Genomic DNA, 26,462 nt, shown 5'->3' on the forward strand with positions numbered 1-26,462 from the left:
CACTTTGTCAAAGGCCTTCTGAAAATCCAAATACACAACATCCACTGCATCTCCCTTGTCTAGCCTACTTGTAATTTCCTCAAAAAAATTGCACTGGGTTTGTCAGGCAGGATTTTCCTTTAAGGAAACCATACTGAGTTCTGCCTATCTTGTCATATGCCTCCAGGTACTCCATTACCTCATCCTTGACAATCGACTTCAACAACTTCCCAACCACCGATGTCAAGCTAACAGGTCTATAATTTCCTTCTTGTTTCCTTGGCCCCTTCTTAAAGAGCGGAGTGACACAACACCCAATCCAAAATAGCTCACCCCCTAGTGGGCGCAACTGCGAGCTGCTCTGAAAAGCCTTCTTGCAGCATTCTACAAAATCTCTCGCTTGGGATCCAGCACCAACCTGTTTTTTCCAATCTACCTGCATATAGAAATCCCCCATGATGACTGTAGCATTGCCTTGTTTACATGTCCTTTCTATCTCCTTTGCAATTTTTGTGTTCTGCTACTGTCCAGAGGCCTGTACATAACTCTCATCAGGATCTTTTCATCCTTAGTCTAAACTCCACCCACAAGGGTTCTACATCTTCTGATCCTATGTCACCTCCTTCTAAGGATTTGATTTTACATTTTACCATCAGAGCCACCCCACTCCCTCGGCCCATCTGCCTGTTGTTTCAATACAAAGATTATCCTTGGATATTAATCTCCCAATTATAATCTTTCAGACACAACTCAGTGATGTCCATAACATCATACCTGCCAATCTCTAACTATGCTACCTGATCATCTACTTTATTCTGTTCTACTGTGTACATTTAAATACAACACCTTCAGTCTTGTATCCATCACCCTTTTTGCCTTCCTTTTCCACTGCAACTCATCTCACTGACTCCAATTTTGCCCCATCATCTGCCTGTCTTTCCTGATGGTCTCACTACACTCTGCCTCTGCTTGTAATCCAGCAGCTCTATTCTCAGCCCCTGCCTGTCAGTCTCTCATAACTCAATACCCCAAGAATCTTTCTCTAATCTCTCCAGCTTAATCACAGCCTTCCTATAGCTGGGTGAACAGAATTGCACACAGTACTCCAAGGGCTGTCTCACCAACGTCTCATAAGACCATAAGGTATAGGAGCAGAAGTAGGCCATTCGGCCCATCAAATCTGCTCTGCTATTCAATCATGGGCTGATCCAACTCTTCCAGTCATCCCCACTCCCCTGCTTTCACCCCATACCCTTTGATGTCTCATACAGTTTTCTGTCAAATACTGCCTTGTATAATGTTCGTATAACACATGCACAAAATGCTGGAGGAACTCAGTAAGTCTGTCAGCATCTATGGAGATCTTTACAATTTCTATTTGTAGTTTGTCTTCTTTTGCACATTGGTTATTTGTGTCATCTGTTCATGTATAGGTTTTTGCAAAATTCTACTGTATTTCATCTTCCCTTTAAATGCTTGCAAGACAATGAATGCAAACTTGGATAATCAATTTTACTTTCCAATGTTGGGAGTGTATTGGCCTGTGAGGAGGACTATCAAAGCTTGCAGTGGGATTTGGACCAGCTGGGAAATGGGCTGAAAATGGCAGATGGAATTTAAGGCAGACAAAATTGGTGGTGTTGCACTTTTGGAGGACAAACCAGGGTAGGACTTACACAGCGGACGGTAAGGCGCTAAGGAGTGCTGTAGAGCATAAGGATCTGGATAATTCTTTGAATGCTGTGTCACAGATTGATAGGGAGGTTTTGACTCATTGGCCTTCATAAATCAAGGCACTGAAGTTGTTCAAGGGGCGTTGGCGTGACCAAATTTGAGTAGAGTGTGCAGTTCTGGTCACCCACCTATAGGAAAGATATGAATGAATTTGAAAGTGCATAAAGAGAATTACACAGAATTAGCTTGGAGTTGAGGATCTGACTTATAGGGAGAGTTTGAATAAAGATGATAAAAGATCAAGATCAGCTTTACTTGTCACATGTACAGTGAAATCTGCGGTGTGTGTCAACGACCAATACAGTCCAAGGGATGTGCTGGGGCAGTGTGCAAGTGTTGTCACACTTCTGGTGCCGACAGAGCATCCGCAGTGCAGTAACCTTCACTGCACGAGCCCGGACTGCAGCAGGAGGAGCACACCCACAGCATCACGGGAAGAACGTGCAAACTCCTTACAAACTGTGGCGGGAACTGAACCCCGACCGTGATGGCCGGCCTATAAAGAGTAACACTAACTGCTAAGCTACCGTGCTGCCTGAATTAAGTCCCGATAGATCAGTACCGTACTTCCTGGTGTGCAGGAGAACGAGGAGAGTTCTTATCGAGGTGTACAAAATGATGAGAACAGATCCCTTGTCAGTCTTTGTCCACACATGAATTCAACAGCTTTTCATTAAAGTGGAATATGGTATGTGACGAAATCCTAAGATTTATTCATTATGGGCTGTGCCTTTAAAAATCAGTGTGCCTCTGTGGCACACTCTCTCTCTCAGAGAGAGAGGCTCGTGAGTCACTATGGTGATGGAAGGGCGAAGCCATATAATGGACAGCTGGTGTTCAGCATTTTTGGATCTATCTACAAGGTCAGCTGACTTTCTGGCAGACACACAGACGAAACAGACACTGGACGAGCTTTGAGTGCCCACGAAAGGGTGGGTTTTGAGGATCGATCGGGAGAATCGATCAGTGGCTCTCACAGTGTGGAAAAGGGATGACCTGTGGAAAGCTATCGGTGTGTTTAACCCTTGCCTGGGTTGATAGCTTTACCGTGTGAAGACGGTACCCTTAATGTGGTCACAGTTGGTTTTCAGAAGACAACGGGAAGATCAACGGCATCGGCTTACTTGGATAACAAATCACCTCCCTCTCTGTTCTGTTCAATTCTACTCAACTCACGGAACTGACTTTGTTTATATACCATCGTAAGACCGTATCACTTACCACCTAAGCTTGAAGAAGTTTGGGCTTACACACTTATACAAGCATAAACTCTGCTAACCTGTTTGATTTATCTGGCTTTGTAATACTATATTATGTAGTTACTAATAAAATTGTGTTTGTTAACAGCAGAACCAGACTCCAGGTGTGTTCCATCTCTGCTGGTTCTTTTAACCTATTATGGGGTACGTAACAGGTAACTTTTACAAGTACATACTTCGATAATAAATTCACTTTCATCTTTGAAGTTTGCCAATTTGTATTCCTCGCCCCACTTTCTTATTCTGCCTTCTTCCCCCTTCCTTTCCAGTCCTGATGAAGAGACTCGTCCCGATACTTTCACTCTATTTCTTTCCATGGGTGACCTGTTCAGTTCCTCCTGCTTAATCTGGATACCCAGTGACTTCTGTCTGAATGAATGTATATTTGATGTCTTGCGTGTGGTCTGAACCTATCTGTGATGCTGCTGCTGAAAAATTTTCCCTGTTCCCTGTGCCGTGACACTGGTCTCCATTCTCTCTCTCTCTCTTTCTCACACCCTCCACACCCAGAGAGGGACCAGCCTTACCTTGTTGGGGTGAGGGATGTAGATGGTGGGCATGTCAAAGCCACATTTGTTCAGACCGGGCCGTTTGCACAGTTCCTGGACGATCTGCATCATCACTCGCTGTATGGGGGAGGAAGGGTGGGGTGGAAAGGGCAGGGAAGGGGAGGAGAAACAGAAGCTGTGGTTACCCAGGGCCATTGGAAGAACCAATAGAACAGGAAATATCAAGCTGGATGGATGGGTGAGATTGCTCCCCGCCCCCCCCCCCCCCCTCCCATGGTCAGGGGCGGAGGGCTGGCTGGGACAGACAGTCAACGAGGTTTCGGGCTGCACATCCCCACCTGCCGGTCAGTCTCGATCCCTGCTTCGTCAGCTTTGCTGAGGTAGAATCGGATTTTGTCCCCCTGGGTCTCATTGAGCCGCTCCACAATGTTCAACGTCCGCTTGCACAGTGCTTGACCCATGGGGTCGAAGAAAACGAACACCAGTTCACACAGTTGCCCTGGGGGGGGGGGGGGAACCGAGGAATTGGTGAGGGGATAAAAGGAAGATGGGAGGGACAGATGGAGAGAGTGAGTTCAGACGGGAAAGGAGGGAGTATTGATGGGGACAGAGGGAGGAGGATGTCGGGTGGGAGAGGGTAGGGGATGTGGGGGAAAGAGGGAGAGGAAGACAGGAGAGAAAGGTAATTAATCTATGGTCAATGGCAGCCATGTCAGAATTCTCCTAAAATTTTCTCCTCTTGATGCTCCCAGTTTGTTCAAGAGTTGAGAAGTTACACTGCAGTGTTGTGAACTCTTATTCAAGTATTTTGTGCTGGAACTCCTCACATACAAAACTTAGGAGGGGCAGAATTTATAGGATATGTCCAAGAGGGTTTTTTGAAGCAGAACATGGATCAACTAACCAGTGGAGATTCAACTTGTAGATCCTTCAACTACTGAATAAACCTCAGTTATAGAACAATAGACCATAAGACATAGGAGCAGAATTAAGCCATTCAGTTCATTGAGTCAGTTCCATCATGGCTGTTTTATTACTTCTCTGAACCCCTTTCTTCTGCCTTTTCTCCGTAACCTTTGATGCTCCTACTAAACAAGAACCTCTCAAGCTCTGCTTTAAATATACGCAAATACTTGGCCTCCACAGCCATCAATGAATTTCATGGATTTAATACCCTCTGGATGAAAAATTCCTGATTTCTGTTGTAAATGGATGTTCTTGTATTCTGAGGCTGTGCCCTGTGGTGTTGGACTTCACCCACTATATCCTCTCTATCTACGCCTTTCAATATTTGATAGGTTCAAATCCTGCCTTAACCTTCTGAACACCAGTGAATACAGGTCCAGAGCCATCAAACACCCAATATACATTGACCCTTTCGTTCTGGGATAATTCCCGTGAACCACCTCTGGACCCTCTCCAATGGCAACACATCCTTTCTCAGATAAGAAGCCCATAACTGCTCAAAATACTCCAACTGTGGTCATTCTTACAAGAAAGAGCACATTTAGAGATGAAACCGAAGTCTATTTTAGTTCAAACAGTCACAGTGTTTCCGTATGAAGACAGTGATTCGGGTTGAGCCGGTTGGGTCAAAACCGAATGGTTGAAGGTAAGCCGCTGTTCCTGAACCTGGTGGTGTGGGACTTCAGGCTTCTGTACCTCCTGCCCGATGGGAGCTGTGGGAAGAGAGCGTGGCCTGGACGGTGGAGATTTTTGACGGCAGACATTGCCTTCTTGAGGCGGCCCCTCCTGTAGTGGTGTAGGGGAGTGAGGAGGTCATCACACAGATGGGAAGATAGGGGAGGGAGGGGTTCATGGAGAGGGAAGTCATGGTGGGAAGGATCCTGTGGGTGCCCTGGACACTCACCCAGCCAGAGGATAGCTTGGTCCACATCGAATGGATACTTCATGTCACCATCCACCAGTCCTGGCGTGTCGATAAACGTGACGAGGCTGAACTTCTTCTGCTTCGAAGTGGAGATCTCTGTGCTGAGGTAGTCCGACACTCCTATCAGGGTGGAGAGAGGCTGGGGGGTGAGGCTCCCTTTGCAATGTCCCGTCATAAACTTGCGTGGTCAGGCATAAACTGAATCTTGCTCCACACTATCCCATCACACACTCCCAGGGTCAGACACAGAGTGAATCTCCCTCCACACCGTCACATCACACACTCCCGGGGTCAGACACAGAGTGAAGCTCCCTCCACACCGTCCCATCACACACTCCCGGGATCAGACACAGAGTGAAGCTCCCTCCACACTGTCCCATCACACACTCCCAGGGTCAGACACAGAGTGAAACTCCCTCCACACCGTCACATCACACACTCCCGGGTTCAGACACAGAGTGAAGCTCCCTCCACACCGTCCCATCACACACTCCCGGGATCAGACACAGAGTGAAGCTCCCTCCACACCGTCCCATCACACACTCCCAGGGTCAGACACAGAGTGAAACTCCATCCACACCGTCCCATCACACACTCCCGGGGTCAGACACAGAGTGAAACTCCCTCCACACCGTCACATCACACACCCCCGGGGTCAGACACAGAGTGAAGCTCCCTCCACACTGTCACATCACACACTCCCAGGGTCAGACACTGAGTGAAGCTCCCTCCACACCTTCCCATCACACACTCCCAGGGTCAGACACAGAGTGAAGCTCCCTCCACACTGTCCCATCACACACTCCCGGGGTCAGACACAGAGTGAATCTCCCTCCACACTGTCCCATCACACACTCCCAGAGTCAGACACAGAATGAATCTCCCTCCACACCATCCCATCACACACTCCCAGAGTCAGACACAGAATGAATCTCCCTCCACACCGTCCCATCACACACTCCCGGGGTCAGACACAGAGTGAAACTCCCTCCACACCGTCACATCACACACTCCCGGGGTCAGACACAGAGTGAAGCTCCCTCCACACTGTCACATCACACACTCCCAGGGTCAGACACTGAGTGAAGCTCCCTCCACACCTTCCCATCACACACTCCCGGGTTCAGACACAGAGTGAAGCTCCCTCCACACCGTCCCATCACACACTCCCGGGTTCAGACACAGAGTGAAGCTCCCTCCACACCGTCCCATCACACTCCCGGGGTCAGTCACAGAGTGGAGCTGTTCTGATTGCGCTGGGAGAAATCGAGGAAAAACTGCTTTATGAAGGTCGTGATTTACTTGGAAATTGGTTTGAAACGTCTCTTGAACAGCTAAGTGAGCAGCTGGTTTAGAGTGGAAGCTTCGTTTGGAGTTTTTCTGCCAGTTTGGACGGGGTTCGTTGACGGCTGCGAAATGTGTAGCACGCTGCTGTGGCGGCTGGCAACTCGCCAGGAAGCAGGTTCGCTCCAAAAACCGGAGACAAACGACGTTGCTTGGCCCCACTGACATCGGGGCAACCTCCTTCCATTTCTATCGCCGGGATTCTCGTTCGGTGTCGGAGCCGAAACATCGTTTGAGACGTCTCGACCTCTCACGGCCTGGAAGTTTCTACAGGACTAACGGAGCCTTTCCTGGCGTTGGAATTTCTGGCACGGAGCCAGCAAGGTACCGTCGAGTACAAACTTTTCCCGCCAGTTACTCAACTCACTCCGAGACTTTATAACCAGCACCACCGTATCATTCTCGGTTCGGACACACAAGTAACATGCCGGACCAGTCTTCAGGGAGTCGCAGGCTTTCGGGGAGTTATGCAAAGGCGGCTGCCTCTCCGGCCTCGGACAACGCCCTGTTTCGGACGGTGAAAGTTGAACGTGGGGTGCAATGTATTTTGCGAACTGGAACTACGCTGGAAAAGTGCGCGGAGGCCATGGAGGACTTGTTGGGGAGAGATGGTGTTTTGGCCGCTGAGAAAGAGTTCGGGAAGGCAGTGTTTTACCTGAGGAATGATGAGTTGGTGCATCGGGCCCTCAGTAGAGGGATCACGGTGGAGGGCATCTTTTTACAGATGGAGCTAGTGACAGCTCCCACACAACGCATCGTCCTCGGTCACGTACAGCCTTTCATCCCCAACTAGGACCTGCTTCCCACACTAGCCTGCTTGGGGCAAGTATGGTCAGAAATAACTGCCGTCAGGCACAAATTCAGGAGACGCACCCTCCGGACCGTAATCTCTTTCCGGCGACAGGTATTCATGAAACTGGAAAGGGAGGATGAAGTTGAGGGCCGGTTTACTGTCCGGCACGAGGGGATAGATTATCAGGTGTATTGGAGCTCTGAGCGCCCACGGTACCATGCGTGCGGGGAGGTGGGGCACTTTAGGAGGGACTGTCCTAGCACCCGAAAACCCAGGGAGTCCACTTCAGGAACTAGTACCCCAGCTAACTCTGCCCCTGATCCCATTCCTGCTCCTACACCTGTGCTGGCCCCTGCTCCTGCTCCTGCCCCTGACCCTCTCTCTAACCCTGTCCCTGTTCCTACATCTGTTCCAGTCTCTGCTCCTACCCCTGTGGTTCAGGCGAGTGTTCCTGGGGCTATGTGCAGGGAGGTTCAGGCGAGGGATGGGGTGGAGTCTGTGCGGGGCGAGAAAGCGAGGAAGAAATCGAAACACATTAAGAAGTCGGCCCCCGAGACCGCAGAGCTCACGCCCATTTGCCCTGAGGTGGAGAGGGAGGCTCGGGGAAGCGTACGGTTGGACGGGGCGATAGGAGCGGAGAGTACCGCGCTGTCGGTGAATTCCGCACCTGTGTGCTCCTCCGGCTTGAAGAGGAGATGGGATTGTTCCCCCAAGGGGGCAGAGAATGTAGATGAGGGGGAGTCCCAGAAAGGGGTGGGGATCCGGGTGGAAGTTGTGTCTAACCCTGAATCCCCAGATGTAGCCACCAGTCCTGTGGTGGGTGGTGTGGTTGTGCAGGAAGCTAGTGCTGGGCCTGTTTGCACGCCTAAAACAGACCTGGAGCCCTCCACCCAGGACTTAGCAGTAAGCGCCTCCCTGGAGGCAAATTTATTAAGTAGTACGTGGAGAGGAGACCAGGCTCTCTCACAGTCAGCATCAGGCTGCCGGTGAATCCATTGGACCAGAGCTGCTGGGGTCCCCTTCATGCCTGTCTCCTGGGGAGGGTGACATAACCTGCATGCCGACCCCATCAACTAATGGCCTGCAGGGAGTCCCTTGGGATTTTCCCTCCATCGTTGCAACTGTGGGTAAGACTGCTGCGACGGTGGAGCGGGAAGGTATAGGGGAGGTACCCGCTGTGCAGTGTAGGTTACAGGGGCAGCCACCTTATACACCGCATGAGGAGGACAGTGGGGGATCTGTCTGCAGTGAGGGGTTGGAGGGGGATTCATTTGACAGGGAGACAATGGACATCCTCACCCCTCCAGAGAAATCCCCATTGATACCTGTGGAGGAGATCAGAGAGTTTATTCACTCCTCCGTGGGTGCAAAGCATCAGCCTAAACTAGCCTCGCTTCGCTGGCCTAGCATGCCGAGGCTGGTGAAGTCCCTGAGGGTCATCCTCAGACGGAAGGGGAAGGGGAAGAGGAATGCTGTGTCAGGGAATGACAGATGGTAGCTGAAATCCTTCCTGGATGACCTGGTGTGGGACATCAGGATGAAAAGCAGCCTCGCTCCTTCGGGAGATGGTGGGTCACAGGATAGCGATGGTAGCAGTCGGGCCCGGAAAGCAAAGGATATTCTTGGTTTTCTTCGGGAGAGTGCGGCTGAGGGCGCCATCGCTCTCAGTGGGAAGGGGACTGGTGCTGAGGCCTAGTGTGCTCCCGACATGAAGCTTACCATAGCTAGTCTCAATGTAAACGGTAGCAGGGGTCCTCTCTGCAGATATAACAGTCCTCAGGGATGGGAGATACGCGGTGAGTTTCCTGCAGGAAACCCATACCACCCCGGGAGACGAGTCCGCTTGGCTCCTGGAGTGGCAGGGCGGGGTCTACATGAGTCACCTTAGCTCCAACTCTAGTGGGGTGGCGATCCTGTTGGCCCCAACCTTCCGGCCAGAAATCGTAGGAGTCCACGATGTTGTGCCCGGCCGTCTGCTCCACTTGGCTGTGCGCCTGGATGGAGTACCGTTACATTTTATCAACGTGTACGCTCCGAGGCGCGGGGTGATGCAGACGCGCCTATTCTGTTAGCTGTCCGCCTTGCTGAGTTCCATCGACCCGGAGGACTGCGTCATCCTCGGGGCAGACTTCAACTGTACCCTCGAGGTGGAGGACCGCTCGGGCCTCCAACGCAACCCAGCATTGGCGAAAAAGTTAAAGGAGCTAGTCTTGGTGGACAGCTGGCGGAATCTTCACCCTGACTCTAGCGCCTTCTCCAGAAGATCTAGAGAGGGGGGTTCCCGGATAGACTGCCTGTATATCTCTCGGGCTTATGTCTCCCGCGTGTCGGCGTCCTCCATGCGGCCGGTGTCGTGCTCGGATCATCACCTTGTATGGATGGAATTTACTCCTCTGCACCCTTGGGTGGGATCCGGGTATTGGCACTTTAACAACCGGCCGCTGGAGGACAGCCGATTCTGGGATTCATTCCGAGCGTTCTGGGCCACCTGGAGAGAGAGAGACGGAGAGAGTTCAGCTCCCTGTGGCTGTGGTGGGATGTGGGCAAGGCCCACATCCGGTTTTTATGTCGGGAGTACACTAGGGGGTCGACAAAGAGGCGGGGCTCTGAGATTGAGCGGCTTGAGAGAGCGTTGCTTGACCTAGAGTCCTGTCTTGGTCCGACCAGTGGAGACCATCAAATGTGGCAGGAATACCAGGAGAAAGACGCACTAAGGAATCTGCAGCTTCAGCAGTCCCGAGGTGCGTATGTGAGGTCGCGGATCCAAATGCTGCAAGATTTGGACCACGGCTCACCCTTCTTCTACTCGTTGGAGAAGTGACGGGGAGTTCAAAAGCAGCTGGTGGAGCTACTGGCTGCTGATGGCTCCTCCATCACGGATCCCGACGAAATTACCAAAGAAGTCCGCACTTTCTATCGGTCCTTATTCTCACCGGATCCGTCAAATGCGGGGGCGTGCAGTGAGGTCTGGGAAGATTCACCAAAGGTCAGCCCAGAAGACGCAGCGCGTCTGGATGCTCCCCTGACTTGGGAGGAGCTGTCAATTGCCCTTCAGCAACTCCAGAGGGGTAAATCCCCTGGCTTAGATGGTCTGAGTGTAGAGTTTTATCAGGCTTTTTGGGATGTCTTAGAGGTCGATTACAGCCTTGTTCTAGGGGAGAGCCTAGCCACCGGGGAAATGCCCCTCTCATGGCGGAGAGCTGTTGTGGTCCTGATGCCCAAGAAGGGAGACCTTCGCCTGCTAAAGAACTGGCGCCCGGTCTCCCTCTTGTGCGCGGACTACAAGATCTTCGCCCGGGCGATGGCCAACCGTCTTGGTTCAGTACTGAGACAGGTGATTCATCCTGACCAATCTTACACAGTCCCGGGCCGCTCCATCCAGGACAATGTCCACCTAGTACGGGACCTGAGGAAATATGGTCTGCCTCAGGAATTGCTGCTGCAGTTCTATACTGCAGTCATTGAGTCTGTCCGTGCACCTCCATCACTGTGTGGTTTGGAGCCGCCACCAAGCAGGATAGAACCAGACTACAGCGCACAGTGAGGACTGCCGAGTGCATCATTGGAGCCTCCCTGCCCTCTATTGTGGACCTGTACTCTTCCAGGTTGAAGAAGAGGGCGGGGAACACCATAAAGGCCTCCTCCCATCCTGCGCACGGACTGTTTGAACTGCTTCCGTCTGGTAGGCGCTTCAGATCCCTCCAGACTAAGACTAATAGGCACTGGAGAAGTTTTTTCCCTACTGCGGTCACTTTGCTGAACAGTTAACTGCCGGTTAACTGTCGGCTAACTATTACTTCAATTGCACTACCTGTATGTATAATCTATATTTTCATTTATATTTATCATTATTATTGTTATGAGCAGAGAGACAACATCTGCCGGAAGTAAATTCCTTGTATGTGCACAGGTACTTGGCGATTAAAGTCTGATTCCGATTCTGATTCTGACCTGATCCACCTGCAGCAGGAGACTGGGTCTCCGGCAGCGTTTCTTTCTCTTGACCAGGAGAAGGCATTTGACCAGGTAGACCACAGTTTCCTGGTGGGCACTCTGCAGGGCATTGGGCTCGGACTACACTTTGTGGCCCGAGTTCGGCTCCTATACTCTGCCACAGAATGCCTTGTTAAGGTCAATGGATCACTGGCAGCGCCCATTCCCTTCAGGAGAGGAGTACGTCAGGGATGCCCCATGTCTGGTCAATTGTACACGATCTGTGTTGAGCCATTCCTGAGCCTCCTGCGGCGAAGGCTGACAGGTCTGGTTCTGCGTGAACCGGACATGGAGGTCATCCTCTCGGCCTACGCCGATGATGTACTCCTCATGATGACAAATCCCAATGACCTGCAGAGGATGCGCGAGTGCCAAGACGTTTTCTCGGCAGCATCCTCCGCCAGGATCAACTGGGCGAAATGTTCCGGACTCTTAGTGGGTCAATGGCAGGTGGACTCCCTGCCAGAGGAGATGAGAGCTTTTGAGTGGAGTACTAGGCGTCTCCTCTATCTGGGAGTCTACCTGAGTCCTTCTGGGGAGACCTGGCTGGCGAACTGGCAGGACCTGGAGACGAAAGTCATGGCCCGGCTGGGGCGCTGGTCAGGCCTTCTCAGGGTGCTTTCCTATCGAGGCAGGGTGGTGGTCATAAACCAGCTGGTGGCCTCCATGTTGTGATATCGGATGGTCACCTTGGCCCCTCCTGCCCCGTTTGTTGCAAGAATGCAGAGGAAGTTAGTGGACTCCTTCTGGGGCCACAGGAAACACTGGGTTTCTGCAGCGGTCTTGAGTCTCCCAGTGGGAGAGGGCAGACAGTCGCTGGTGTGCGTCCGAACGCAGCTGGCGGCTCTCCGCCTCAGGACTCTGCAGAGATTCCTGTACGCCGAGCACCCTCCCAGGTGGCACGTGTTGGCGACCTTCTTCCTCCAGAGGGGTTGCTGTCTTCATGAAGACATGCGGCTACCACCGGCAGGCGTCAGCCGTGCTGCTTTGTGGCGTCTGCCCGGCTTCTATCAGGACCTACTGAGAGTCTGGAAAATGGTCGCCTCAGGCCAGGAATCCCCTCCTCTGTCGGAGGGCGGGGTCCTGGCCGACCCTTGCCCTACCTCAGTGGCTTTCGGTGCGGCTCAGTTGTGTGGACCGACTCAGGCCGAGCTGCTTGTTGGGCCCAGACCCCGCAATCTTCTCCGGGAGCCGTGTCCACACAACTTGAGCCATCTCTCATCGATACCCACAGTCCCATTCAGGGATGCAAGTAGGAGGTATCTGTATGGGCTGCTACTCCACATCCTCCACTTCCTTGCCCTTGTACACCGTCCCGACACGCCATGGCAGTCGGTCCTTCCACCCAGAGGTGAGGAGGGTCCCCACTGGAAGTCCCTTTATGCCGGGGTTCTTCCCATGCACCTGGGGGATCTCGGCTGGAGGGTGCTGCATAGAGCGGTGCCCTGCAATAAGTTTTTCAGTTTGTACACGGATCTCCCACCCGCATGCCACTTCTGCGGGCTGGAGGAGACCGTGTACCACATGTACATGGAGTGTGTGAGGCTGCAGCCTCTTTTTGCATATTTGCGTGGGCTGCTTCTCGCCTTCTGGTTGCATTTTAGCCCCACCCTGTTTATATATGGTCATCCAGTAAGGAAGGGGGCATGGGGAGATGAGGATGTCCTAGTCAACTTGCTCCTGTGGCTGGCGAAATCTGCCATCCGAGGGTCTTGGAAACGGGTGGCGGGAGGATCTCCCCGGGCAGACTGCATGGCAATGTTTAGGGGGTATGTTCGTGCCTGGGTAAACATTGAAAAAGAACACGCGCAGTCCACGGCGACCTTAGAGGAGTTTCGAGACCGTTGGGCTCCGCGGGGTGAAAATGCCATCGTGGATAGGGATAGCAACATTCTGGTGTAATGTCTATTGCCTATTTGTAGTGCAGTAATTGTGTTTGCCACTGTTTTGTATATATTGTATAGCACCGAAATTTGTAATAAAGGATTTTGTAATAAAAAAAAGGGGGTCAGACACAGAGTGAAGCTCCCTCCTCGCCGTCCCATCACACACTCCCAGAGTCAGACACAGAGTGAAGCTCCCTCCACACCGTCCCATCACACACTCCCAGGGTCAGACACAGAGTGAATCTCCCTCCACACTATCCCATCACACACTCCCGGGGTCAGACACAGAGTGAAGCTCCCTCCTCGCCATCCCATTACACACTCCCGGGGTCAGACACAGAGTGAATCTCCCTCCACACTATCCCATCACACACTCCCAGGGTCAGACACAGAGTGAATCTCCCTCCACACTATCCCATCACACACTCCCGGGGTCAGACACAGAGTGAAGCTCCCTCCTCGCCATCCCATTACACACTCCCGGGGTCAGACACAGAGTGAATCTCCCTCCACACTATCCCATCACACACTCCCAGGGTCAGACACAGAGTGAATCTCCCTCCACACTATCCCATCACACACTTCCAGGGTCAGACACAGAGTAACAGCTCTCTAGACATTACTATTTAAAGACCGTACACGATTTCTAGCCCCGACAGGAAGGTAGTCTGCGGGTGACAACAGAAGCAGTGAATATTGTGTGATTCCTACCTTCAATGTTCTGCAGCGGTTTGAAGTGTGGATACAGATGGAGTGTTGCATTACCCTGGTGGAGAGATGAAGAAAGACATCTGGGTGAAAAGAATCCATTCACACACACTTCCTGACGACCCAGATCTAGAGAAGCAGCCTATGACCTTGGAGATCCCTCACACCTTCCCATCACACACTCTCCAGAGACAGACACAGAGTGAAGCTTCCTCTAAACCGTCCTATTGCACACTTCAGGGGTCAGACACAAGGTGAGGCTCTCTGCACTCTACCCTCACACAGTCCAGGGGTTAGATACAGAGTGAAACTCCCTCCACATCGTCCCATCACACACTCCCGGGGTCAAACACAGAGTGAATCTCCCTCCACACCGTCCCATCACACACTCTCCAGAGACAGACACAGAGTGAAGCTTCCTCTAAACCGTCCTATTGCACACTTCAGGGGTCAGACACAAGGTGAGGCTCTCTGCACTCTACCCTCACACAGTCCAGGGGTTAGATACAGAGTGAATCTCCCTCCACACCGTCCCATCACACACTCCCGGGGTCAGACACAGAGTGAATCTCCCTCCACACCGTCCCATCACACACTCCCGGGGTCAGACACAGAGTGAATCTCCCTCCCCACCGTCCAATGACACACTCCCGGGGTCAGACACAGAGTGAAACTCCCTCCACCCCGTCCCATCACACACTCCCGGGGTCAGACACAGAGTGAAACTCCCTCCACACTGTCCCATCACACACTCCTGGGGTCAGACACAGAGTGAAGCTCCCTCAACCCCGTCCCATCACACACTCCCGGGGTCAGACACAGAGTGAATGTCCCTCCACACACTCCCGGGGTCAGACACCGAGTGAAGGTCTGGGAAAGGGTCAACTCACGGTCAGCGATTCCCTTTTGCGGCCACTGGTGACAAAAGTAAAGCCCTGAGTCTCGATGGCCACGCCTGTGCGTTGAATATGTTCTTCCACGTACCTGGGGGAGAGGAAGGGGGCTGACAGTAAGAGACAGGATGAACCAGGGGGAGAGCATAGAGGAGAGGGGGTGGGGGTGAGGGAGGTGGCAGCGAGTGAGGAACTGGATGAACTTGTCGGAGTTGGGGGCGGGGAAGGGGCAGACCTGGGATAGGGGAGGGAAAAGAGGGAGGGGGCTGCACATGTACAGCAGAGGAAAGGGGACCCTTCCCTCCATCCCTCCGTCTTCCCTGCCCCTATCCCTCCTCATAACCCTTGCCTCAACATCCCAGCCCACCACTCTCTCCTCGCTTTCCCGCCCCCCCACTGCCCTTCCCCTTCATTTTCAGCACCCAGCTTTACCACCCTCCATCCAGCATCCCTCTACCTCCAACCCCCCCTTCCGCGTTACCACCTCACTACACCTTTGCTCTCTCACTCCCCACACCCGCTTCTTGCTCCTCAATATGTACCCTACTCTTCTTCCCTCCTTACTACCCTTTCTTCATTCGCCCTCGTCCTCACCCTCCTTCCTCTGCCCCTTCCTCTACGTCCTTCATCACTACCCCCTCACCTCATCAGTCCTCCCTGCTCTTCCCTCTCCTTTCTTTCTCAATCCTCCCCTCCCTCTTCCCTGACCACTCCCCTTTCCCCTCCGACCCCTTCTCCTTCCTCCTCAACCTTGCCCTCTCCATCAATACCCCCTCCATCTTCCAGATCCCCGAATCACTCCACACGGCCCCTACTTACACACTGTTCCTTCTGAACTTCCCCTTTACTTTTCCTCCCTCCTTGTAGCCTGTCGCTCCTCCGCTCCATCCACACAGGCCCCCCCCACCACCGTGGTGTTCAGCACTCTCCGCTGTGCAAGGGAAGGGGCAGAGGCGGAGGAGGAGATGGGAGGAGACACGGGGAGCGGGGGAAGGAGAGGCAAAGGTGAAGTGGTGGTGGAGGAGAGATGGAAGGGGAACTTGGTGACAGAGGGAGAGGCAGAGAGGAGGAACAGGAGGGTGAGGGCCTGTGGACGATGGGTGAGGGTGCAGGATTACCAGTTAATGAATGAGCTTTTCCCAGCTGAGTGATTCCCCATCAACATCACAGTCATCTTCTTCCGGGGGGGCGAGAGCTGCATCCCAAGACGAGACGCGATGTCGATCAGTCCTGGGGGCAGGGTGAAAACTGTCAGTCTGTTCACTCTCCGACATCACTCCCCATCTCCAGCACCGGGGCCAGACCCTACACCCAGTCCCTCCCCGTCTCCAACAACGCTGCCCCACTCTACACCCCGTCCCTCCCCTCCACCCCTCCCCATCTCCAACACCACTGTCCCACCCTACACCCCGTCTTCACCTCCACCCCTCCCCGTCTCCAACACCTCTGTCCCACTCTACACCCCGTCCCTCCCCTCCACCCCCCCGTCTCCAGCACCTCTGTCCCACTCTACACCCCGTCCCTCCACACCACCCCTCCCCGTCTCCAACACCTCTGCCCCACTCTACACCCCGTCCGTCCCCTCCAACCCTCCCCGTCTCCAACACCTCTGTCCCAACGTACACCCAGTCCCTCCCATCCACCCCCGAGTCTCCAACACCGCTGTCCCACTCTACACCCCGTCCCTCCCCTCCACCCCTCCCCGTCTCCAACACCACTGCACCACCCTACAACCGGTCCCTCCCCTCCAACCCCCATCTTCAACACCGCTGCCCCACTCTACACCCCGTCCCTCCCCACCACCCCTCCCCGTCTTCAAAACCGCTGCCCCACTCTACACCCCGTCCCTCCCCACCACCCCTCCCCGTCTTCAACACCTCTGCCCCTCTCTACACCCTGTCCCTCCACTCCACCCGTCCCCGTCTCCAGCACCTCTGTCCCACCCTACACCCCTCCCACTCTCCCACACCGCTGCCCCACCCTACACCCCGTCCCTCCCCTCCACTCCTCCCCGTCTCCAACACTGTTGCCCCACTCTACACCCCGTCCCTCCCCCTCTCCACCACCTCTGTCCCACTCTACACCCCGTCCTTCCCCTCCACCCCTCCCCGTCTCCAACACCGCTGCCCCACTCTACACCCCGTCCATCCCCTCCACCCCTCCCCGTCTCCAACACCTCTGTCCCACCCTACACCCCTCCCCGTCTCCAACACCTCTGCCGCACCCTACACCCAGTCCCTCCCCTCCACCCCTCCCCGTCTCCAACATCACTGCCCCATCCTACACCCCATCCCTCCCCGTCTCCAACACCTCTGTCCCACCCTACACCCCTCCCTGTCTCCAACACCGCTGCCGCACCCTACACCCTGTCCCTCCCAGTCCCCAACACCTCTGTCCCACCCTACACCCCGTCCCTCCCCTCCACCCCTCCCCGTCTCCAACACCTCTGTCCCACTCTACACCCCGTCCCTCCCATCCACCCCTCCCCGTCTCCAACACCTCTGTCCCACTCTACACCCCTCCCCGTCTTCAACACTGCTGCCCCACTCTACACCCCGTCCCTCCCCTCCACCCCTCTCCATCTCCAACACCTCTGCCCCTCTCTACACCCTGTCCCTCCACTCCACCCGTCCCCGTCTCCAGCACCTCTGTCCCACCCTACAACCCTCCCTCTCTCCCACACCGCCGCCCCACCCTACACCCCGTCCCTCCCCTCCACCCCTCCCCGTCTCCAACACCTCTGTCCCACCCTACACACCTCCCCGTCTCCAGCACCGCTGCCCCAATCTACACCCCGTCCCTCCCCTCCACCCCTCCCCGTCTTCAACGCTGCTGCCCCACTCTACACCCCGTCTCCAACACCACTGTCCCAACCTACACCCCGTCCCTCCCCTCCACCCCTCTCCATCTCCAACACCTCTGCCCCTCTCTAAACCCTGTCCCTCCACTCCACCCGTCCCCGTCTCCAGCACCTCTGTCCCACCCTACACCCCTCCCTCTCTCCCACACCGCTGCCCCACCCTACACCCCGTCCCTCCCCTCCACCCCCCAGTCTCCAACACCGCTGCCCCACTCTACACCCTGTCCCTCCACTCCACCCCTCCCAGTCTCCAACACCTCTGTCCCACCCTACACACCTCCCTGTCTCCAACACCGCTGCCCCACCCTACACCCCGTCCCTCCCTTCCACCCCTCCCCGTCTCCAACACCTCTGCCATACTCTACAACCCGTCCCTCCCCTCTACCCCTCCCCGTCACCAACACATCTGCCCCACTCTACACCCCGTCCCTCCCCGTCTCCAGCACCTCTGTCCCACTCTACACCCCGTCCGTCCCCTCCAACCCTCCCCGTCTCCAACACCTCTGTCCCAACGTACACCCAGTCCCTCCCATCCACCCCCCAGTCTCCAACACCGCTGCCCCACTCTACACCCCGTCCCTCCCCTCCACCCCTCCCCGTCTCCAACAACACTGCACCACCCTACAACCGGTCCCTCCCCTCCAACCCCCATCTTCAACACCACTGCCCCACTCTACACCCCGTCCCTCCCCACCACCCCTCCCTGTCTTCAACACCGCTGCCCCACTCTACACCCCGTCCCTCCCCACCACCCCTCCCCGTCTTCAACACCTCTGCCCCTCTCTACACCCTGTCCCTCCACTCCACCCGTCCCCGTCTCCAGCACCTCTGTCCCACCCTACACCCCTCCCTCTCTCCCACACCGCTGCCCCACCCTACACCCCGTCCCTCCCCTCCACCCCTCCCCGTCTCCAACACCGTTGCCCCACTCTACATCCCGTCCCTCCCCCTCTCCACCACCTCTGCCATACTCTACAACCCGTCCCTCCCCTCTACCCCTCCCCGTCACCAACACATCTGCCCCACTCTACACCCCGTCCCTCCCCGTCTCCAGCACCTCTGTCCCACTCTACACCCCGTCCGTCCCCTCCAACCCTCCCCGTCTCCAACACCTCTGTCCCAACGTACACCCAGTCCCTCCCATCCACCCCCCAGTCTCCAACACCGCTGCCCCACTCTACACCCCGTCCCTCCCCTCCACCCCTCCCCGTCTCCAACAACACTGCACCACCCTACAACCGGTCCCTCCCCTCCAACCCCCATCTTCAACACCACTGCCCCACTCTACACCCCGTCCCTCCCCACCACCCCTCCCTGTCTTCAACACCGCTGCCCCACTCTACACCCCGTCCCTCCCCACCACCCCTCCCCGTCTTCAACACCTCTGCCCCTCTCTACACCCTGTCCCTCCACTCCACCCGTCCCCGTCTCCAGCACCTCTGTCCCACCCTACACCCCTCCCTCTCTCCCACACCGCTGCCCCACCCTACACCCCGTCCCTCCCCTCCACCCCTCCCCGTCTCCAACACCGTTGCCCCACTCTACATCCCGTCCCTCCCCCTCTCCACCACCTCTGTCCCACTCTACACCCCGTCCATCCCCTCCACCCTTCCCCGTCTCCAACACCGCTGCCCCACTCTACACCCCGTCGCTCCCCGTCTCCAACACCTCTGTCCCACCCTACACCCCTCCCTGTCTCCAACACCGCTGCCGCACCCTACACCCTGTCCCTCCCCTCCACCCCTCCCCGTCTCCAACACCTCTGTCCCACTCTACACCCCATCCCTCCCCTCCACCCCGCCCCGTCTCCAACACCTCTGCCGCACCCTACACCCCGTCCCTCCCCTCCACCCTTCCCCGTCTCCAACACCTCTGTCCCACCCTACACCCCTCCCCGTCTCCAACACCTCTGTCCCACTCTACACCCCATCCCTCCCCTCCACCCCGCCCCGTCTCCAACACCTCTGCCGCACCCTACACCCCGTCCCTCCCATCCACCCCTCCCCGTCTCCAACACCTCTGTCCCACTCTACACCCCTCCCCGTCTTCAACACCGCTGCCCCACTCAACACCCCGTCCCTCCCCTCCACCCCTCTCCATCTCCAACACCTCTGCCCCTCTCTACACCCTGTCCCTCCACTCCACCCGTCCCCGTCTCCAGCACCTCTGTCCCACCCTACAACCCTCCCTCTCTCCCACACCTCTCCCTGTCTCCAACACCTCTGTCCCACCCTACACCCCTCCCCGTCTCCAACACCTCTGCCGCACCCTACACCCAGTCCCTCCCCTCCACCCCTCCCCGTCTCCAACATCACTGCCCCATCCTACACCCCATCCCTCCCCGTCTCCAACACCTCTGTCCCACCCTACACCCCTCCCTGTCTCCAACACCGCTGCCGCACCCTACACCCTGTCCCTCCCAGTCCCCAACACCTCTGTCCCACCCTACACCCCGTCCCTCCCCTCCACCCCTCCCCGTCTCCAACACCTCTGTCCCACTCTACACCCCGTCCCTCCCATCCACCCCTCCCCGTCTCCAACACCTCTGTCCCACTCTACACCCCTCCCCGTCTTCAACACTGCTGCCCCACTCTACACCCCGTCCCTCCCCTCCACCCCTCTCCATCTCCAACACCTCTGCCCCTCTCTACACCCTGTCCCTCCACTCCACCCGTCCCCGTCTCCAGCACCTCTGTCCCACCCTACAACCCTCCCTCTCTCCCACACCGCCGCCCCACCCTACACCCCGTCCCTCCCCTCCACCCCTCCCCGTCTCCAACACCTCTGTCCCACCCTACACACCTCCCCGTCTCCAGCACCGCTGCCCCAATCTACACCCCGTCCCTCCCCTCCACCCCTCCCCGTCTTCAACGCTGCTGCCCCACTCTACACCCCGTCTCCAACACCACTGTCCCAACCTACACCCCGTCCCTCCCCTCCACCCCTCTCCATCTCCAACACCTCTGCCCCTCTCTAAACCCTGTCCCTCCACTCCACCCGTCCCCGTCTCCAGCACCTCTGTCCCACCCTACACCCCTCCCTCTCTCCCACACCGCTGCCCCACCCTACACCCCGTCCCTCCCCTCCACCCCCCAGTCTCCAACACCGCTGCCCCACTCTACACCCTGTCCCTCCACTCCACCCCTCCCAGTCTCCAACACCTCTGTCCCACCCTACACACCTCCCTGTCTCCAACACCGCTGCCCCACCCTACACCCCGTCCCTCCCTTCCACCCCTCCCCGTCTCCAACACCTCTGCCATACTCTACAACCCGTCCCTCCCCTCTACCCCTCCCCGTCACCAACACATCTGCCCCACTCTACACCCCGTCCCTCCCCGTCTCCAGCACCTCTGTCCCACTCTACACCCCGTCCGTCCCCTCCAACCCTCCCCGTCTCCAACACCTCTGTCCCAACGTACACCCAGTCCCTCCCATCCACCCCCCAGTCTCCAACACCGCTGCCCCACTCTACACCCCGTCCCTCCCCTCCACCCCTCCCCGTCTCCAACAACACTGCACCACCCTACAACCGGTCCCTCCCCTCCAACCCCCATCTTCAACACCACTGCCCCACTCTACACCCCGTCCCTCCCCACCACCCCTCCCTGTCTTCAACACCGCTGCCCCACTCTACACCCCGTCCCTCCCCACCACCCCTCCCCGTCTTCAACACCTCTGCCCCTCTCTACACCCTGTCCCTCCACTCCACCCGTCCCCGTCTCCAGCACCTCTGTCCCACCCTACACCCCTCCCTCTCTCCCACACCGCTGCCCCACCCTACACCCCGTCCCTCCCCTCCACCCCTCCCCGTCTCCAACACCGTTGCCCCACTCTACATCCCGTCCCTCCCCCTCTCCACCACCTCTGTCCCACTCTACACCCCGTCCATCCCCTCCACCCTTCCCCGTCTCCAACACCGCTGCCCCACTCTACACCCCGTCGCTCCCCGTCTCCAACACCTCTGTCCCACCCTACACCCCTCCCTGTCTCCAACACCGCTGCCGCACCCTACACCCTGTCCCTCCCCTCCACCCCTCCCCGTCTCCAACACCTCTGTCCCACTCTACACCCCATCCCTCCCCTCCACCCCGCCCCGTCTCCAACACCTCTGCCGCACCCTACACCCCGTCCCTCCCCTCCACCCTTCCCCGTCTCCAACACCTCTGTCCCACCCTACACCCCTCCCCGTCTCCAACACCTCTGTCCCACTCTACACCCCATCCCTCCCCTCCACCCCGCCCCGTCTCCAACACCTCTGCCGCACCCTACACCCCGTCCCTCCCATCCACCCCTCCCCGTCTCCAACACCTCTGTCCCACTCTACACCCCTCCCCGTCTTCAACACCGCTGCCCCACTCAACACCCCGTCCCTCCCCTCCACCCCTCTCCATCTCCAACACCTCTGCCCCTCTCTACACCCTGTCCCTCCACTCCACCCGTCCCCGTCTCCAGCACCTCTGTCCCACCCTACAACCCTCCCTCTCTCCCACACCTCTCCCTGTCTCCAACACCTCTGTCCCACCCTACACACCTCCCTGTCTCCAACACCGCTGCCCCACCCTACACCCCGTGCCTCCCCTCCACCCCTCCCCGTCTCCAACACCACTGCCCCATCCCACACCCCGTCCCTCCCCTCCACCACTCCCTGTCTCCAACACCTCTGTCCCAACCTACAACCCTCTCTGTCTCCAACACCTCTGTTCCACTCTACACCCTGTCCCTCCCCTCCACCCCTCCCCGTCTCCAACACCTCTGTCCCAACCTACACCTCTATCCCACCCTACACTCCTCCGTCTCCAACAACTCTGTCCCACGCTACACCCAGTCCCTCCGGTCCACCCCTCCCCGTCTCCAACACCTCTGTCCCACCATACACCCCGTCCCTCCCCGACTCCAGCACCTCTGTCCCACTCTACACCCCGTCCGTCCCATCCACCCCTCCCCGTCTCCAGCACCTCTGTCCCACTCTACACCCCGTCCATCCCATCCACCCCCAAGTCTCCAACACCGCTGCCCCACTCTACACCCCGTCCCTCCCCTCCACCCTGCATTTTCAACACCGCTGCCCCACTCTACACCCCGTCCCTCCCCTCCACCCCTCCCCGTCTCCAACACCACTGAACCACCCTACACCCCGTCCCTCCCCTCCACCCCGCATTTTCAACACCGCTGCCCCACTCTACACCCCGTCCCTCCCCTCCACTCCTCCCCGTCTTCAACACCTCTGCCCCACTCTACTCCCTGTCCCTCCCCTCCACCCCTCCCCGTCTCCAACACCTATGTCCCACCCTACACCCCTCCCTGTCCCCAACACCTCTGTCCCTCTCTACACCCTGTCCCTCCACTCCACCCGTCCCCGTCTCCAACACCTCTGTCCCACCCTACACACCTCCCCGTCTCCAGCACCGCTGCCCCAATCTACACCCCGTCACTCCCCTCCACCCCTCCCCGTCTCCAACACCTCTGTCCCACCCTACACACCTCCCCGTCTCCAGCACCACTGTCCCAACCTACACCCCGTCCCTCCCCTCCACCCCTCTCCGTCTCAACACCTCTGCCCCTCTCTACACGCTGTCCCTCCACTCCACCCGTCCCCGTCTCCAGCACCTCCGTCCCACCCTACACCCCTCCCTCTCTCCCACACCGCTGCCCTCCCCTCCACCCCTCACCGTCTTCAACACCTCTGCCCCAATCTACTCCCTGCCCCTCCCCTCCACCCCTCCCCGTCTCAAACACCTCTGTCCCAACCTACACCCCGTCCCTCCCCTCCACCCCGCATCTTCAACACCACTGCCCCACTCTACTCCCTGCCCCTCCCCTCCACCCCTCCCCGTCTTCAACACCTCTGTCCCAACCGACACCCCGTCCCTCCCCTCCACCCCGCTGCCCCACCCTACACCCCTCCCTCTCTCCCACACCGCTGCCCCACCCTACACCGCTGCCCTCCCCTCCACCCCTCACCGTCTTCAACACCTCTGCCCCAATCTACTCCCTGCCCCTCCCCTCCACCCCTCCCCGTCTCAAACACCTCTGTCCCAACCTACACCCCGTCCCTCCCCTCCACCCCGCATCTTCAACACCACTGCCCCACTCTACTCCCTGCCCCTCCCCTCCACCCCTCCCCGTCTTCAACACCTCTGTCCCAACCGACACCCCGTCCCTCCCCTCCACCCCGCTGCCCCACCCTACACCCCTCCCTCTCTCCCACACCGCTGCCCCACCCTACACCCCGTCCCTCCCCTCCACCCCTCACCGTCTTCAACACCTCTGCCCCAATCTACTCCCTGCCCCTCCCCTCCACCCCTCCCCGTCTCAAACACCTCTGTCCCAACCTACACCCCGTCCCTCCCCTCCACCCCGCATCTTCAACACCGCTGCCCCACTCTACTCCCTGCCCCTCCCCTCCACCCCTCCCCGTCTTCAACACCTCAGCCCCACTCAACACCCTGTCCCTCCCCTCCACCCCTCCCCGTCTCCAACAACACTGCCCCACTCTACACCCTGTCCCTCCCCTCCACCCCTCACCGTCTTCAACACCTCTGCCCCAATCTACTCCCTGCCCCTCCCCTCCACCCCTCCCCGTCTCAAACACCTCTGTCCCAACCTACACCCCGTCCCTCCCCTCCACCCCGCATCCTCAACACCGCTGCCCCACTCTACTCCCTGCCCCTCCCCTCCACCCCTCCCCGTCTTCAACACCTCAGCCCCACTCAACACCCTGTCCCTCCCCTCCACCCCTCCCCGTCTTCAACGCTGCTGCCCCACTCTACACCCCGTCTCCAGCACCGCTGCCCCAATCTACACCCTGTCCCTCCCCTCCACCCCTCCCCGTCTCCAACAACACTGCCCCACTCTACACCCTGTCCCTCCCCTCCAACCCTCCCCGTCTTCAACACCTCTGCCCCACTCTACACCCTGTCCCTCCCCTCCACCCCTCCCCGTCCCCAACACCTCTGTCCCAACCTACACCCCTCCCCGTCTCCAACACCTCTATCCCACCCTACACTCCTCCGTCTCCAACAACTCTGTCCCACGCTACACCCCGTCCCTCCCCTCCACCCCTCCCCGTCTCCAACACCTCTGTCCCACCATACACCCCTCCCTGTCTCCAACATCTCTGCCCCACTCTACATCCCGTCTCTCCCCTCCACCCCTCTGCGTCTCCAGCACCGCTGCCCCAATCTACACCCTGTCCCTCCCATCCACCCCTCCCCATCTCCAACACCTCTGTCCCAACCTACACCCCTCCACCACTCCCCGTCTTCAACACTGCTGCCCCACTCAACACCACGTCTCCAGCACTGCTGCCCCAATCTACAACCCGTCCCACCCTTCCACCCCTCCCCGTCTCCAGCACCTCTGTCCCACCCTACACCCCGTCTCTCCCCTCCACCACTCCCCGTCTCCAACACCTCTGTCCTACCCTACAACGCTCCCCTCCCCTCCACCCTCCCCGTCTCCAACACCGCTGCCCCACTCTACACCCCGAACCTCCCTTCCACCCCTCCCCGTCTCCAACACCTCTGCCCCACTCTACAACCCGTCCCTCCCCTCCACCCCTCCCCGTCACCAACACATCTGCCCCACTCTACACCCCGTCCCTCCCCGTCTCCAGCACCTCTGTCCCACTCTACACCCCGTCCGTCCCCTCCAACTCTCCCCGTCTCCAACACCTCTGTCCCAACGTACACCCAGTCCCTCCCATCCACCCCCCAGTCTCCAACACCGCTGCCCCACTCTACACCCCGTCCCTCCCCTCCACCCCTCCCCGTCTCCAACACCACTGCACCACCCTACAACCGGTCCCTCCCCTCCAACCCCCATCTTCAACACCGCTGCCCCAATCTACACCCAGTCCCCCCCCACCACCCCTCCCCGTCTTCAACACCTCTGCACCACCCTACAACCGGTCCCTCCCCTCCAACCCCCATCTTCAACACCGCTGCCCCACTCTACACCCCGTCCCTCCCCACCAACCCTCCCCGTCTTCAACACCTCTGCCCCTCTCTACACCCTGTCCCTCCACTCCACCCGTCCCCGTCTCCAGCACCTCTGTCCCACCCTACACCCCTCCCTCTCTCCCACACCGCTGCCCCACCCTACACCCCGTCCCTCCCCTCCACCCCTCCCCGTCTCCAACACCGCTGCCCCACTCTACACCCCGTCGCTCCGTCACCAACACCGCTGCCGCACCCTACACCCTGTCCCTCCCCTCCACCCCTCCCTGTCTCCAACACTTCTGTCCCACCCTACACCCCTCCCTGTCTCCAACACCTGTCCCACTCTACACCCCGTCCCTCCCCTCCACCCCCCAGTCTCCAACACCGCTGCCCCACTCTACACCCCGTCCCTCCCCTCCACTCCTCCCCGTCTTCAACACCTCTGCCCCACTCTACTCCCTGCCCCTCCCCTCCACCCCTCCCCGTCTTCAACACCTCTACACCACCCTACACCCGGTCCCTCCACTCAACCCCCATCTTCAACACCGCTGCCCCACTCTAAACCCCGTCCCTCCCCTCCAACCCTCCCCGTCTTCAACACATCTGCCCCTATCTACACCCTGTCCCCCCACTCCACCCCTCCCCGCCACCAACACCTCTGTCCCACCCTA

The 26,462-nt window shown here is 57.8% G+C and overlaps 1 protein-coding gene across 2 annotated transcripts in view; it reads right to left on the reverse strand.

Moving 5' to 3' along the window:
• The window catches only part of LOC132382869 (uncharacterized), a 43,435-nt gene that overhangs the window by 10,912 nt on the left and 6,061 nt on the right, over positions 1-26,462 (reverse strand). For both annotated transcript variants that reach the window (XR_009508486.1, XM_059953349.1), the window contains exons 2-7: positions 16,108-16,219; positions 14,987-15,080; positions 14,100-14,154; positions 5,352-5,492; positions 3,820-3,980; positions 3,500-3,598 (exon numbers count right to left, since the gene is read on the reverse strand). Coding sequence is in view for 1 of the 2 variants with exons in the window: in XM_059953349.1 (XP_059809332.1) it covers positions 3,500-3,598; positions 3,820-3,980; positions 5,352-5,492; positions 14,100-14,154; positions 14,987-15,080; positions 16,108-16,219 (662 nt within the window). In the remaining variant the exon portion in view is untranslated. The remainder of the gene's footprint in view (positions 1-3,499; positions 3,599-3,819; positions 3,981-5,351; positions 5,493-14,099; positions 14,155-14,986; positions 15,081-16,107; positions 16,220-26,462) is intronic.

The sequence above is a fragment of the Hypanus sabinus genome, chromosome 29 (genome assembly GCF_030144855.1).
Source record: "Hypanus sabinus isolate sHypSab1 chromosome 29, sHypSab1.hap1, whole genome shotgun sequence".
NCBI classification, from domain to species: domain Eukaryota; kingdom Metazoa; phylum Chordata; class Chondrichthyes; order Myliobatiformes; family Dasyatidae; genus Hypanus; species Hypanus sabinus.